This window comes from Perca fluviatilis, chromosome 13 (assembly GCF_010015445.1).
Source record: "Perca fluviatilis chromosome 13, GENO_Pfluv_1.0, whole genome shotgun sequence".
NCBI lineage: Eukaryota > Metazoa > Chordata > Actinopteri > Perciformes > Percidae > Perca > Perca fluviatilis.
In genome coordinates, this window is record NC_053124.1 from 7839866 (window position 1) to 7853281 (window position 13416).

At 41.2% G+C, this 13416-nt stretch overlaps 1 protein-coding gene across 4 annotated transcripts in view; it reads left to right on the forward strand.

The window, feature by feature from the left end:
• trappc9 (trafficking protein particle complex subunit 9) overlaps positions 1–8088 on the forward strand; it is a 298975-nt gene extending 290887 nt beyond the window's left edge. For all 4 annotated transcript variants that reach the window (XM_039820002.1, XM_039820003.1, XM_039820005.1 and 1 more), the window contains 2 exons: positions 5248–5471; positions 5774–8088. In XM_039820002.1, the coding sequence (XP_039675936.1) occupies positions 5248–5471; positions 5774–5953 (404 nt within the window). In that variant the 3' untranslated portion in view covers positions 5954–8088. The remainder of the gene's footprint in view (positions 1–5247; positions 5472–5773) is intronic.
• The last annotated feature ends 5328 nt before the right edge of the window (positions 8089–13416 follow it).

Below are 13416 nucleotides of genomic sequence, written 5' to 3' on the forward strand. Positions count from 1 at the left end.
ATTCTGACCCTGCGAAAAGGAAAGAAAAAGGTAGGAGGAGAGACCCATTAAGGAATACCAATGCATTTGAAGTAAAAAAGAACATTCTGCCAATTGTTTTGCTTTAATAAGTATGCACCTACAGCAAGGCTCTAATATTAGAACAATGAGCGTGAGTGCATACTTGTTGCCCCAGAGACAAAATATTACGAGTCTGATAATCAATCTGCAGTAATACATTGTTTCTCTTCTTTTTACTGGACCTTTTCTTAAGGTACAGTATAAAAGATTTAGAAAGGCTGCTAATCAATTATTCCGACATCAGGGGACACATACCTATTTACCAGAAGCACTGTGGATGTAAACTAGAAAGCATCGGTGCCGTAGCACTACAGCACCAGGCTCTGCACAACAGGAAACGCAGTGCGCATGCCTTTTTAAAAGCAGTGTTTTGTCATGGCCTTTAGCATCTTCTCTGGTGAGATGCGAAGATGTTTGCCGAGACTCCCGAGACAACCAGAACCAATCGGAAACCTTGATGTTTCCATTCTTGGTTGGTTTATTTGTTTTGAAGGTTACGTAATGCATGAGTTGTCTAAATCTTGAATATAAATAGGAGCTAGTGCCATCTCATCTCACCATTTTTTCATTTACCACAATTGTGATAAAAAGTATTATTAAATACAATTCCATGTATATTTCTTTTTAACACAGTTGCAGTTTTCCTCATTAGAGTGGGCCACCGTTTTATTCCAACTGCTTGTTTTCCTGGTACATGTTTGTTATCTAAATCCGTTGATTGCCTCGGTGCTGATGCACAATCCAGGATAACCGAGTAGAGAAATGTTCAGGCTGTGGGTGTGTGTGACTGAGGCTCGTGTGTGTGGGAGTTCATCAGCTCATTACAGACTAACCATTCTCTTTTGTTTGCTTTTTAATGTGAAAGAATGTATTTCCAGTTTTAGAGCCAATGTAGGCTACCTATAATTTGCACATCTCCTAGCAACAAGACTTTGAACAAACTAAATATAACTACAGTACATGCTAAGGTGTCACTATATGCTCAGCGCCACTGGCTATGAAAGGATTGTGTTATATCTGTGTGTTTGTGCATGGGTGGTGTAAATGCACCATCACCAGAGGTCTTCCAAAAATCCATAGGTTTCCATATGCACTTCACAGCAGAAAGAGACCATTGAAATGATGTTTGAAGTACAACAAAAAACGACAAAACAACTATACATGCAATGAAACGTCATCACCAGATGATATAGATGGATAGATAGATGGATAGATTTATTGTCCCAAAGGAAATTTGTCTTAAACAAACGTACAGTATCTGCAGTTTAAAGAATTCAACACAACATATTGCATACATATACATAAATACAGCACACATACTGTTGCATCACTCTGTATGGACATGCTCATGTTGCATGCAGAGACTGCCACTATAGCCAACAGCTAGTATATCTCATCAGCGTCCGTGAGCCAATAAGCACGCAGCAGGCTTCTCACAAGATCTAGTAATGTTTGTGATTGGCTGTCTAATGTTACACGTTGTAGATGCATGCAGGAAAAGCTCTACATTACACACACAGACGGGGGTCACGTAGTAGGAGCCGAGAAAATAATAAATAAATGTGTGCCGTAATATGTAATTTCTTTTTGTTTTATAAAATTGGTATCCAAAAAAATTAATGTATTTAATGTAGCCACATGGCTAACCCAATTTACTTTACCCTTTCCCACAATACACGTACATAAAAGAACTGTATGACTTTATTAAAGAGCTGCAGCTTCTGTAAAGTGATTTTATGTACTGGATAAGGCGAAATGGCTGGTAGACCTGAATAATACCACTATTATCCTGACACAGTAGTAAGTGTATTGCAAAATAAGGCCTTATTTACACATTTCATTAACATGCAATCTGCAAACACATGTTTATGCATGCAGAATGCACTGCTATAGGAATGGAATCGCATCAGCCAAACTATGTCTGGAGGTGGTCTTGCTTGCATTGTGATTGGATCTCAGCCAGGTGTTAACACAATCAGTTTGGCCCAACAGGTTCTTGCTATCTCACATAAGCTCTTCTTATTTTTAATGAATGACTGCAGAGACTGATCTTTTTTTTATCATTGATTTTTTTATTGCAGCGTCGTCAGTTCACAACTCAACTCCATATACAAAACAGGTTGCAAAAAACCTTTTGATTCATAGAGACTGATCTTTTTTAATGAAAAAAATAGTTTTCTTTGTTGGGGTTGCTTTATTTCTCTGTTACTGCAATCATGTGCGACTTGAAAATTGACGAATGGCTGTATACAGCAGCTTTGAATAACCTAATAACGTGGATGCTGTACAATATTCAATCACAATATTGCGATCTCATGGCTCACATACGTATATATAAGGCTTGGTGTAATTTGTGATGCTTGTTTACCTGAACACCTTAGTTTTTTAACTGACTTCACAAGATTTTGCTATACCATACTTTGACAAGGAATATAAACACTTAATTAAAAATTCAACCTTCTCAAATCTTAGCAGGGTTTAATGTTGTCTTACCACAAACTACCGGTTAAGATTACCGTAGATAGTTTTTTTATTTATTTGTTTATTTGAAAAAATTCTGATAAAAAACATATTAACAAGACGTGACCCAACCAGTTTTAATACTCAATGCTATGGACACCTCGTAGTTGATACTTCCATAAAAAAAGAAGTATAGTAAATATTGAAAAGGATGTATTCAGCGGAGTACAACATGTACTGACTAATTACGGACATCTTGATAAAGGCTGGAATCAGCAAGCTAATACATCATTCCAAATGTAGAGAGATATTTTTTTCTTTCAAAAAGAAAAGACAAAGCTCCCCTGAGGTCCTCTGTGACTGCTGCTGGTTGCCTGTGTTGAGTGAAGTGTGTTTTTAATACAGACGTGGAGCTGAATGTCACCCTCCTGTAGCTCCAGCCTCCCCTGGGCTTTCTCACACCTGTCCTCCTGCTGGATGGTCTGTCTGTCTTCCTACCCCCCCCTACCCCAGACCCACACCCCTCGCTGTACGCAACAGATCGGCACACCAGCGGCACCGAACGCAGCGCGGCGTTCTTTCATCAGGCATACACTGCATCCTCTGTTTAATATGTTTTACCCCCAGTTGAAATTTTTAAATCAATAACAAATTATAATAATGTCATACAAAAAAACTGTTGTGATGAAACTTAGACTATTCACCAGCCAGTAATTAAATAGCATATGTGCATTAGTCTTATGCGCATGACATTGTCATTCCGGACTGACTCATAATGCAAACTGTTGCTGAAAAGGAACGACGCGCTGTATTCACTTACTACTGCTAACAGCTTTTTACAGGTCAGTGGGGGATGCATAGCACTCAAAACCAACACGAAAACTAGAAGGGCACTCGGAGAGAGCAGACCTTCGCCAAGGCATGCCCTGTCTCACAATCTTAATGCAGTGTGAATTTTCCCAGTTGGGAACTCCGTTTTCCAATTAGGCCGACACCACACGAATGCAGCACAAATAGCCTGTCTCACAAAATCTTAGCGAAAGTTCAAAATAATTGGTCTATTCGCTCCGTCATTCGGATCTGCTCCAAAATCTAAGGGGTTCTTCCGTTGCCCGTGCCACACCCTTCTACCTAGTTTCATGAAAATCGACCAAGTAGTTTTTCTGTAATCGGGCTGACAGACATAACCTCCTTGTTACCTCCGAGCATAATGTTGTTTTGTTGTCACAGTTTTGTTGCTAAATGATATTAAGAAACAAGTGGTAAATAGCCTGTTTCATGTATCCTAAGGTGGCGTCTATGTGCTGGGTTTTTCCGTAGCGGTGGTTAACAAGCAAACAAGCTCACTGACAGAGACCTTATTTCATAATAGTTTGGCACAATGTTTAGAATGTGAATCGACCTAGCCTTATTTTCTTTGTAAATAATCTAGATGATCTGAGATGGACATTGCGAACTCTGGTCCAAAAACTGAAATTAGAACCCTTTCTGTGAGAGAGAGAGGACACCGTATAAATCCTGGAATGTAATTGGAAGAAATAGGATGCTTTTGAGTAACCATTGCCAATAAAGGAAACTGTTGCTGTTTTCACTTACTACTGTTTACAACTTTTTCCAGCTGTGTTTCAGCGTAATCTGTTCACCTGGGACCACACTCAGGACCTGTAACGTATACTGTTTTCCATTGCTGTGCCGGCCCGTACTGTAGCTACGAGCGCACCCCCACTAATTTCACATTCAAGTCATTTAGTTCTGGAACAGGGCCTGATCACGCGCAGCTTGGCTCTTTCATCAGGCTGTCACACAGGCTCAGTCGCTCTGACTCACAGTGTTTATCACAGCTGCGGGCGTGACACTAGAAAGCCTATGACAACTGTGTGTGCGTGTGTGTGTGTAGGCTACCGTTATTCTTGGTGGAGTCATTACTCGGGTGATCTCTCTGGGCTCCCCTGAATCTCCCATGTTTGGAGTCAGTCTTCCCCTCACCCCGCCAGGAGCCCAGTTCACTGAGCTCATTGAGCTCAGTGTTCAAAACAAATCATCGTGTTTCCCTCTGCACCTTGGCCAAATAGGGGCCACATCAGGAGTGACTCGCCGCACGTCCATAGCGGAATTGAATTGAACTCACTCCGTCTTTTTTGTGTGCGTTGTGACAGGAGAGAGAGGGAGGTATAGCTGCGTGAGAAGAGAGGAATGTACTTCAGGGTGGTGTGTGTGTGTGTGTGTGTGTGTGTGTGTGTGTGTGTGTGTGTGTGTGTGTGTGTGTGTGTGTGTGTGTGTGTGTGTGTGTGTGTGTGTGTGTGTGTGTGTGTGTGTGTGTGTGTGTGTGTGTGTCATGTAGGGATTGTTCTCTTCCGGTCTTTTTCTTAAAGGAAATTAGTCATGCATGAGATTAACAGGAGGGAATTCAGTTTAATACCCACAGCTCCAGCACTCTTCAGTGATGTCAATAAAATGTATTTTAGGACAAACCAAGCCTATTGATCCTACCATCAGAAACAGCGTGATAGCCCATTAATGGTCGAGTCGGCTTTTGATGAATACAAATGAAATGGAGATTGGTTGGGAATCCTGTGAATGGCCTTGGATGAGATTTAAACGGTTGGTTTGACAGTTCTTAATTCTTGCGCCTGCCAAACTCTTTTAGAGTTCCATTTTAGTGTTAGACAAAAGAAGAGTCCCCTCCGGGCCTGCTAATCCCCTTTTTTCTTTGTGCTCTGTTTCCAGATGTGTTGGTGAATGGGAAGCCATGTGACTGCGATGTCATTGCCGACTGTAAAGCGGGTGACGCTGTCACCCTGGAGGTACAACTGACCAATCGGAGCAAGAACTCGGTGGGCCCCCTGGCTCTGACTGTGGTGCCCTATCAGGACTTCCAGAACGGAGTCCAGAACTACAATCTGGAGGACGCGGTCACCTTCATCGGCTCCAACACCTTCTATATTGACACGGTCAGTAGGGGCCGGAGTACTTTGTCACGCGGTCATTAATGTACAGTATTCATCAATAATTCTATTCCGCTCTTATCCTATGAAGACATATTTTGTATTATTACTACTGTGTGTTACTGAAGGAGGAAAACGCTGCACTTGTCAGTACCTTTTCATCAAAGTGACACAGTCAGCTTCAAACCTACTCTACCACCCTGCTGGCTTCACTCTGGCTGACAGTGTGTCAGCTTCATTTTGGAACTGAATATTGAACTGAAAAGGTGGCTGCTCATGATTCATACTGCGGTCTTTGTCATCACCAGGTTAAACCCAAGGAAAACTCTGTCTGCGTGGGTGCCCTGCTCTTCCTCTACACTGGCGATTTCTACCTTAAGATCAAGTTCCAGGACGACAGTGCCGGACGAGAGCTTCCTTTAGCCTGGTTCACTCTGCCCAGCGTCCACATCCGAGCCCTGGCCACTCCGCTGCAGGCCGGGGCCTGAGGTTCTGGTGGCCTCAACATTATAGCTCTGAATGAAGGATGAAAGAGTTTGGATGTTGAATTTCTCTGTAAATACACAATTTTCTTGGGAATTGAATCACATGTAAATATCATTTTGGTAAAGGTTACAGCATGTGTACAGTACAGTGCAGGCGCGCAAACTCACACAGACACACTCCCGGGCACAGTCAGTGCATATGTGGCTATCTAGCTAATGATACAGTTTGGGGTGATTAAAAACCATCCGCTTTGAATGTTATCAGCCAATTGAATGGGCATTGTCAGTCGTTTATCACTACCATAGATGTGATATGGTCCTACCCTACCTCAGTAGGCCGTTATCATCTATTGGTAAGCTGGATCACCCATCTGCATAAAAATATCAGATACTCAGAGAAACTGCTCGGCCGCGGCGCTATAAGATGAAGACCACCAATGGTTGGGCGTGGTATAAAGTAACAGTAGGGCCAGTAGAAACAAACCCAGGACTTTCCCACAGGAGACCACTGTTCAACAAAAAGTCACCAAAAGTCAAAGTTGACTATAAGTTACGATTGCTACATAAGTTATGTTCCTTGCATGCCGTTCTTAACTAACAAACGTTAGTATTTTAACCCAAAACATGATTTTCTCCTATACTTTACCAAGTACTTTTGTTGCCTGAACCCAACCAAGTAATGCTATTATGTTAAACTTCACAACGGGAATCCCAGAGCATTAAATAGTGACATCAAGGGGTCCTGACCAAGCTTACGGCAACCATTACCATGTGAATAAGGGTTAGAGTTAGGGTTACATGATAAGTCTTTTGAACCTACTAGTAGGTGAAGCAGGCCCCTTCTAACCCATGTCTATGAGGCTGATAACCACTAATAACGCCCATTTAATGGAGTGATAACATCCTAAACAGGTATTAAAAACAGCTTATATTTCTTTTTCTGAACATGTTGTTAAAGGCTCGGACCTAAATCACTTCATTTCAGTGGAATCACTGCCATCAGTGGACTCTCTCCTGGAGTAAGTAAATTTGCCTTATGCTTTCACGTTAAGTTTAACTTTGACACGTGAATTTACGCTATTGACCAATAGCAAGCCTGACACTGATCTTTGAAAGAACTGAGCCAGACGCCAATTCTTTCTTTCTAGGACTGCAAAGTGATGACCCGCATTACTCTGCCTCTGATTGGCTGGTACTCGTTGCCTTCGTTGGTTGGGTTGGTTAGGTCCAGGCATGAGGAGTGAGATTGGATAGGGTAAGAATACCAGGGTCAGTAAATAAGAGGCAGAGTAGGGCAGGCCATGCCTTCGCCATCCTAGGGAAAACAAAATACCACAAGCCGTACAGTCTCATAATATTTTAATAAGCTATCTTATTACCTGTGTTGCACCATCCCTTTTCATATCACCCTGCTCTGACAGAGTGTAAACTGCTCCACAAAAGAGATGCAGTATGGTTTGCACGGTCAATCGTTAGACAGGAATGAATACTACAATTGCGCGTCCTTGAATTAACTGTGTACACTTTCCGGTTTGCACCGTTTTGGCTAGCTAACTTGCTAACTGGTAGTTAGCTAACTGCTAGCTAGCTAAACTGGTTGCAGTGAATGATAGCCAGGGCACAAAATGCAAATAGTCACTATGTTACCAAGTTTCCAGCACCAACTGTTCTGCGAGGATATACGAACGTCCACTTTCTGGTGCAACCGAGCACCAATATTGTCACACTTGTTTTTATCTTTAGCAGCTTGTTTTTTTTCAGTCACAGTGCCATTTATGTTAACTTGTCTTTTGAATAACAAAATATCTACTGAAAGAAAATTTGGAGAATTGGTGTTAAGGGGCAGAAGACCTCAGAGCCCCGATTGAAGAAGAGGAGCTGCAAACCCAACACTGGAAATGTGATATAAGCTAGAGTCTATAGCCAGTTATGTACACACAAAATATATTTATTTCTACTGCTGTATGGATATTTTCTCTTGCCTCTGTGCCACCACAATGATTTACTGATGAATCTGACTGTCTTAGATTAGCCTATCATTATGTACAACCTATAATTGTTGTAAATAAATGCTAAAGGAAGCAACCTTGGTTTGTTTTGACATAATTGCAACTTCGCATTTGTCAAAACCCATTATAGCTCTGTGTCCATCTTCATTTTCTGCCTGCTGAGATGTTCTCTTATCACCTCAAAGCTTTTTGGGAAGCTCAAGTCTGACAATGACCTTTATTTCAACAGGGAGGGGTCACTAAGCAACGAACCTCACAGTTCACCACAAACACTTGCTTTGACATTTTTCAGTGCACAAAATAATGTCACAGCAAATTTAAGGAGGACCATGTGACATCACCGTAGTTCATCATCATACTGCACTTTGTGCAGGGTAGAGCATTGATTCTCTGCCCAAACCCAGTCGGCTGGGCTGTAATTTCTCTAAATTCCTGCAAGCTTCAATTTCCCGGTGTTTCTTTTATTTTAATATTTTAAATGCAGACCTTATAGTCTAAGTAATACCATAAAAATTGTATGGGTCTGTGTACTGCTGTGTGTTACTAACTGTTGTACATTCTCTATTTATTATGGCATATGAATGTTTTGGGGCTGTGCAGAACATTCTTGAAGGTACATGTGGGGCTACCACACTGGAAAAAACTTTAGTTGACTTTAGCTTGTAATACATTTGTTAATATAAAAAATTCGGGCTGTCAGTCGATTAAAATATTTCATCGAGGTTGATCGCATGATTGTCCATAGTCAACACGTGATTAATGGCAAATGAATCGCACAGTTTTTATGTTCCAAATGTACATTTCAAGTTTTTAAAGCTATAGTGCGTAGTTTCTGTCACACCCGTGAGGAATTCTAAGTAATGACTGTCGCTAGTAGCCAAGGAGGACACGGAGGATTAAAAAAACATGATGGACTCTTCAGAAGAGAGTTTCTGCGTGTGAAAGTTCCCAGATGACACAATCTTCTGAACATAGTCACTGAAAAAGTTACGCACCAAAGCTTTAATGCTCTTATCAACATGGGAGTGGACAAATATGCTTGCTTTATGCAAATGTTTATTGCAACACTCGTAAAACACTGACAAATACTGTCTAGAACAAGGGTCTACTCTTCTTCTACATATATTGTGTTGAGTTGTATATTAAACTAGGCCTACCATAACGTGTAGTGTAACCTTTTAAGCTGCTATTTACGTATTCATATATCATCATGTTTTAATGTCAAACATACATGTGGAAGGCACAGTGAATCCTTAAGCTTAACTGTATCTGTGGATGGCTACCATAGTGGCTATAGTTATTGTATATCAGCTGTTTTTTTTACTAATAGGCCGATTTATCTTTTCCAATAATATGTTGGATTCATGTGAGGAAAGAACTTTCAAAAAGGTATTAAACAATAATTTGGCGGGTTCTCTGCCTCAACCGTATGCTTGGCCAGGAAGTGATATTTGAGACTGGACGTACTCCGGTGGTAACTCAGTTCACATCGACAGTAAATGCAAATAACTTTATTCTTGTCGAGAGAACCATGTGCAAGGGCTTTGAAACTGAACTTGCCATTCAAAAGATCTTTTTCTTTATCCATTTCTGCTCAAAGAGCTTTGTTTCTGCTAGCCATTCACCACGTTACTGCTGCATCGCTTCCGGATTTCTCAAACTACGGAGTGGCCAGAGGCCCAAATCACAGAACGCACATGCGTTAATTGCATGTCAAACTAATTTGTGGTTTTAAAAGGGAAAATATATATATATATATATATATATATATATATATATATATATATATATATATATATATATATATATATATATATATATATGTTTTTTTTTTTATCAGAATCATCCCAAAATCTGCTCCCCGTGGTTCGGGCTTGGGTTGGCTTTGACAGAAACTATGCGGGTTCATAAAGGGTCGGGCCTTTTATTTTTACAGTCTATGGTCATGCCTGATTTTTTTTGCCTGATAATAGCTCTATTGCAAGGCTCCTCTTCCAGTACTTTCTGATGCACTGGGAATTAACCAGTATAACCACAGCTCTAATAATGTACTGCAGGGAAAAGTGTGACTCATCACTATCTTGGAACCTGAATCGGTCATCTTTCAGTAACAATCCCTCTTCTCCAAGCTTTAAGGTTACCACTGGCCCCAGCAGTAGCTAATATAGTATTTTATATATATATATATATATATATATATATATATATATATATATATATCTCTCATTGCAGGCCCTTCCTCCACCCCTTATGCCAGGAATGACTTTCCATTTATGTAAATGTCAATGTAACTCTGTATTCTACACACATATGTGGGTATTCTGATATGTGAAGCCTTGTTGAAGCCAGTAAAAGCATGACAAATGACAGGCATCTGGTTTTCTGAATCGAGCGTTGTTTCCCCATGAAGGTCACATTTGAAGTTCAGTGACAAACGGCTTTTCCGCTCATAGTAAATGTGTTAGTTTGCATATGTGAATAATACATCAAAGAATCCACAGAGTTCATCAGTTATGCACACAACGCAAACAATTCCAAAGTCATGCCCTCCATGCTCATTAGGTTGTTTATCTTTTTATTCATTTATTTGATAAGGAATAGAGCGCGTGTGTACCGGCGTTGAAAAGTTCGAGATTGAAGGCAACACTGAGGGGGTAGACTCCTGTATGCAACAATAGAACTGTCTTTAGTGTTGGAACCTGGGCTGCTGTCAGTACGGGCCAACAAAGAGTAGTCCGTATGTATGCAAATACATCTTCTACATGACCCTTATAAAAAGGTTACTCCATTTTATAAGCTTCAATTACAAAGCAGGGCTGCAATGAGAAGTGTCCTATCCTTACTTATCCAAGCATCAATTCCCATTAATTAAATTCTGGGGTCCTGGACACCTCTCTGTGCAGAGGAATTAAAGAAATGGAACTCCAGACCAACCCCCCTCCCCACCCCTCCCCATCTCTGGCAGCAAGTAAGCACTTAAATCAGGGATTTGCCAACATTCATTGTTTTTCCTTTCCTTATTATTTAATTTGGTCTAACGCATCCCAGACTGACCAGGCTGAGCTGAGTATTTCCATAGATTAAGATTTTACATTCAATGTGTGACAACACCGATGTTGGTAAATAAATAGGGAGGACAGATTTCAGAAAAGGTGGGTGTTCATTACCACCCCCCTAAAATGAGAAAAGGCAAAACAAATGTGAATGAGACCCTAGAAAACAAAAAATAGCTAACTGAATGGCAACAAAACTTACAAAGAAACTAAACTCAGTGACAAACAGGGAAACATATACTGTACAGTGTATAACCATTTTAACACGAGTGGTGACCAAAACACAATAATTGACAAATAAACACTAGGCAGACCGTTTGCTAACAGCTAATCCTTAAGAAATACCATCAAAGTATATATTTTTCTTTTACTTCCTTAAGGCTGTTTTATGCTCCTGTGCCAACTCCACGCCGTAGCTACGCCGTCGCTCCTACGGCGTTGTGACCCTTTTGGAGTTCTGCATTGCGGTTGCTTTGCGTCGCGGTGCATTTCACCGCCGTTAACGCTAGGGGGTGTACCGAAGCTGTACTCAGAATGGCAAACCCCATAGACTGTCGTGCTAAAATATTAATCTTATTTGTTTGGCCTTTTCGTGCTTAGATTTTGTAAAAACTTAGTTGGAGGTTATTTGCGAAGTGTTTGCCAGCCAGTTTGTTATGTTAGCAAGCAAACTTTAGCACCAACTGCCCACAAAGTACTGCTTGTTGGCGAAGTGCTAATTTCAAAACGTTACTGACATATAGACACTTTAGAAAGGGGATAACCCCGTCACTGTAACCAAAATATGTCTGAGTTTATTTGCATAGCTGACGTCAGTGAACTAGCATGTTGCTACTCCCCACAGTAGGCTACTTGAAACGCCGGCTATCAACACACAGGACCAGTTGACCAATCACGGTCCTTGCGGTCTGCGTCGCCTCAGCGCAAAGTCACACATTTTTGGAGGTGCACATCGAGCTACGGCGGAGGGCTCGGAGGGCGGGGTCCGCGGCAACGCAGAGGGGTCTGCAGGGGGGAACGCCGTCGATTCGACACAGAAGCATAAATCAGCCTTTAGTATGAGCCATGCTCCCAAACTGCTGGATCCTACACTTCCCATTGTGTCTCCCCTGCATGATAAATGCATAGATGTTTTAACTGGTTACTTTAAATATCTTTCAACCTGAATCTTATTTTGCCATTCATTTTTGTCTAAGTGTCTAATATTAACCAAACATCTTTTAAATTGGTCCAGTATTGAGCAAGAACGCTGTAACCGGCAGCCGTGAACCGGGCTGCAATGGATGGATGGATGGATGGGGTAATTGCGCATTGTCATTATAAAAGTGCTATTTTTTCCACTGACAACCTCACATAATATTATAAGTGTCTGACTGCATGATGGAAAGATAGAGTTTACATTTAACCTGCAGTCCTTTTGTGTGTAACTTACTGAGGCCAGGTTAACACAGTAACTTTAGCTAGTAGCATTAGCTTACCTCCGCTCTGTCTGCAGCTCTCCACTCTTGGAACAGCATTTTCCTTGTGTGAAAATGTGCTTTGGTACAGGATTATTTCTCATCCTTGGATGGCAGGAGCCATCCCTGATTAAACTGGGCACTGTAGACCCGATGGTCTGCGAGGCGCCGTGTATGGACAGGAGTGTTAGGATCCAGCACAACCAACTTCAGCCTGTCGGTCGGTATCCAAAGGTAACCTCTATGAAAGCTACGTGTAGTCAAGTATAGCTTGACATTTCACTAGCACAATTCGGAAATGTGCAATTGAAAATTAAAACACAAGGGTAGGTTTTTTTTCTAAACTTAACTAAGTCGTCTTTGTGCCTAAACCTAGCCAAACTGTGACAGTTTCACAATATGGACCTTTTTCACAGCAGACATTTTGACTTGTCATAGTAGGAAAAGCACAGCTGAAGTATCAAGTGTCCCAGTAAGCTATTTCAGTGAGTCAGCATGCACAATACCAGGGCCTCTCCTAAGTGGAATGCAGCCATCATTAATGGGTTTGAATACACCTGTGCTTTTCCTACCATGAGATGTCAACATGTCTGCCGTTATAAAGGTCTTTTAACATAATTAACATAATAATAAACATTAACCATGACCGGTATGTTCTCTGGTTTAGATATGAGGACAGGAAATGCTCCTATAGGTAGTATTAGAGGGAAGGAATAAACGACAGATCATCTTTTGTTTTGGAGGACTTGTTGAGAGAATTTGCTTTAGTTTATGGTTCTTCACCACACTTCCACTGCCCCAAACAATAAGCTGACCTCCCAAGAACGGAGGACACATCCCGAAGAGACTAAGCATCTCGTCTGGAGTTTAAATGAGGTTTCTTATCAGAAAATCACCGACGCCTTATTAGCCACCAACCTTCATTACCTTGCAGCACACCTGTAATC